Raw genomic sequence first — 3,331 nt, 5'->3', positions numbered from 1 at the left:
TTATTGAAAAGGTTTTACACTTATTTGAGAAATAGTATTTTGACAGGTGATTGTTAAACTTTGAAATGATATGATTTGATAAGATTTAAATGCTCTGTTCGATTTTCGAATGCTTCTACTGATTATAAGAAAAGTATAAATGGGAGTAGACCTTGATGAATCCCGTAGCTAACGGCGGGTTCGTTAGACCTGGTGCACCTTGTAGTTCTGATTACTAATAAAGCCCTTGCTAGTGGGAAGGTAGAACTAGTATACTGTTACTGATATCCCTCGAGTAGGGACCTACTGATATGAATATTTAACTCCTTTATGAGGAGTTTACTGTTATTGGTTACTTTTTAAAGAGAAAGCCACACTGATTACATGATTCATCCTTGGAAACCTCCCAGCTATAAGATTTGATATGGAAATGTTTTTTTGAGTTTACTATTAAGTATTTACATTGATTTTGCTTATATGAGGCACATAAGATTGAATAATATTATGATTTCTGAAAAGGCATTATTTCATCATTTTGATTATTATACTAGCATGTTTTCTGACTTGTCCCTTATTAAAATGGTTGTGGTTAAGTATTATTACTCACTGAGCTAGCGTCTCACTCCTCGCTAATTGTTTTTTCAGAGAACTCAGGTGGTATTAAAGAGGATTTCATTAGCTAGAGAGTGTGATTCGGTAACACCTGGTGAGCCCCGCATTGCTTCGCGTGGCAAGAGATCTATTGATTTGCTATGGTTTATTTAGTTCTTTAAAAACTCTTAAAGTCACTCCATTCGTCATTCTTTCCTTTGAGTCATGAGTATTTCTTCGTATTGTAGTCAAGTGACTAGTTTGAACTTCTTTTTCATATTTGGAGATATAACTGGTATTATTGCGTCAAAGTTAGACCATTAGTGGATATTAGGTTTTGGTTTGTAGTTGTTATTATTTGTGTTGTGGATTTCCGAGACGGGAAAAATTCAGGCTAGGCACAAAAATAAAGGAAATTCTGCCCGATTTTCTGTAAATTTATGGTAAGGCTTGCTTTGGGATTCTTTCCCCTTAGCGCCGGTCATAGACCTAATTTGGGTCGTGACATAAAAAGGTAAAATTATGTCAGTTTGAATACTCAAGACCTTCGTTTGAGAAAGAAGATGATTAATGTGTTGTCATATTTCGAGAATGAATGTTCCTAAGGGGGAAAGGATGTAACATCCCGGGTGTTTAAGATTGTCCGTCGTCTCATGTTGAGAACTTACGAGTAACTCTAGGGTACTTTTGGACCAAATTATCAACGATAAGGGTATTTGTACCAAAGTATTGACTGCAAGGATAATTTTGTTCATAAATAATAACATTTTTATTCATTTCACATAATTTAAGGATATTTTTTATCTTTTCCATTTTTTAAATGGACTAAAAAGGACAAAAGCAAGTAGCATTAAATTATTCAAAGAGTCCCTCACACATTGAATCCTTTCCCTTTCTTGATGTTACTTAATATCTTCCAGCCGAAACAAAAACTATTACCCCTTTTTGGATAAGTCCTTTTCCATTTTCGTTCTTCCATTTTCATGTGATCTCAAAAATCATTGATGCGGAGATTATTTGTGTTGACTCTTGAAGGCAAGATCTACAGCTGCAAGCACTGTGGAACTCATCTTGCCCTTTCTGAAAACATTGTTTCCAAGGTTTCCTCCATCTTTTCTGTTTGATCACTCTGTTATTGTGATTTCTTGAAATTGGGATCTTTTTAATTTTGATTTTGATTTATTTTGTTGTAAAAATACAATCTTTGGCTTGATCGGTGGTTTCGGTTTCGTTTCTAGAACTTGTTAGGGATTGTTGTTGGTCTGTTTAAGTAATTTTAGATGTATATAAAAATTGGCTACTTTAAATCAGCTATGTGAGTGAAGAATGTCTCAGATTGAGTAATTTTTCCCTAAAGGAGATGAATTTTTTAGCATCAAAGAGCTGGGTTTTGTGGAGTTGCTGGTTTTGGAGTAAAAAAGGGATTGTATGAGTATTCTTTGTGAACTTTAAAAAAAATAGTAGTTATTTTTGCTGATAGCATACCATACAATATTCCTGCTTAATCCAGTTATCAATTAGAGGATTTGTTTGTTGAGTCTGATACTTGGAGTATACTTGATTGGTATTTTCCATTTGTTCCATGTTTGTGTGCTAGTGGCTTCAATATTTCAAACTATTATTGTTATGCCCAGTCCATTGATCAGGTCTTGGGACTGATCTATTTTCTATATTTTGATCAATTTGGTGCTTGTTTGGTCACTTTATTTTGCTCAATTTCATTGTAATGTACATTCATGACTTTCTTTATTATATAAGTTGACTTTGTAGGTCAGTCTTTCCAATGAAAAATTCCATATGACTTCTATAGCATAGAATCAGAGCACATTTTCAAGTGTTGGAGCTTTGAAACTACCGTTTCTTGGAAAATTCAAATGCTTTTTGTATGGAGTAAAATATTGATTCTGCAATTAATTATATTGAAGTTTAATGTTGTTTCATCCCCTAAATAATGTATGTAGTCATTCTGAGTTATGAAGTTATCTAACTCTATGTTTTCCTTCTGATCTTTCCTTCAGTCTTTCCACTGCAGACATGGGAAGGCTTATCTTCAGTAAAGTGTAAGTCTCTTTGATTCTGCACATTCAATCATCAGATATGTTTGTGACATTTTCCTATGTCCAATCTTTAAACTTGCAGCATGAAAATCACAAGTGCAACTTACAACTTCTGTTGGTTTTATTCTTGTTAGAGTATGAATTACCATTTATTTCCTCTGATTGTTGTTAAGCTTTTCTTGGCATCGATGGGACATGAGTTATTTGTAGCTTGGTTAGATGAACAATGATATTACTACGGTCAAGCTTATCCATACCTCTGGTACAGAAAGATGAAAAAAGCTACTAGATAAATCCTCTTATTTGACTTCCACCCATTCTTTTATTGGTGTGGAGGACACTATTAAACTAGAAAGTGCAAAAAGATGAAGTATTGAAGAATTCATGTTGGTAGTAGTTAGCCAAAATTTTCATGATTTGAAATGAAAAAAGATTTGTTTTTCAAAAGTTGAGTGCAGCTGGAGTATGTGCAAATTATTTGGCTTTTACTCTATGTGGGTCAGATAGCTCTCAGGATCTTTGATTTTGTTATTAGCTCCGAGTCATTATTATTATGGAAGGTCATAACTCATAACCAACCTAGAATGTTTGAGTGCACATGAAAAGTTGTGAACAAGGTAGGATATACCTTGTAGGTTTAGTTTGTTAATGACATGGTACTGTATATGTGTATCTTCATACATTTGTGTCATTGACATTGCTCT

The 3,331-nt window shown here is 33.7% G+C and overlaps 2 protein-coding genes across 4 annotated transcripts in view; both read left to right on the top strand.

Annotated features, from left to right (window-relative positions):
• Positions 1 to 3,331, top strand: part of LOC102602196 (protein yippee-like) — a 24,490-nt gene that overhangs the window by 13,755 nt on the left and 7,404 nt on the right. The window contains exons 6-7 of one of the 3 annotated variants that reach the window (XR_001474560.1): positions 625 to 685; positions 2,589 to 3,323. The exons of the other annotated variants lie outside the window; for them this stretch is intronic. The gene's annotated coding sequence lies outside the window, so the exon portion shown is untranslated. Of the gene's footprint in view, positions 1 to 624; positions 686 to 2,588; positions 3,324 to 3,331 lie in introns of those variants that run through there. 3 annotated transcript variants of the gene reach the window in all.
• Positions 692 to 3,331, top strand: part of LOC107062352 (protein yippee-like) — a gene marked incomplete in the record, with an annotated part of 3,743 nt that continues 1,103 nt past the window's right edge. Inside the window, 1 exon segment of the mRNA XM_015312890.1 lies at positions 692 to 1,670. Coding sequence (XP_015168376.1) covers positions 1,575 to 1,670 — 96 coding nt within the window.

The sequence above is a fragment of the Solanum tuberosum genome, unplaced genomic scaffold, assembly GCF_000226075.1.
Source record: "Solanum tuberosum cultivar DM 1-3 516 R44 unplaced genomic scaffold, SolTub_3.0 scf00219, whole genome shotgun sequence".
Classification (NCBI taxonomy): Eukaryota; Viridiplantae; Streptophyta; class Magnoliopsida; order Solanales; family Solanaceae; genus Solanum; species Solanum tuberosum.
Note: the sequence above shows the minus strand (reverse complement) of the source record. Positions and strands in the feature narration are given on the sequence as shown.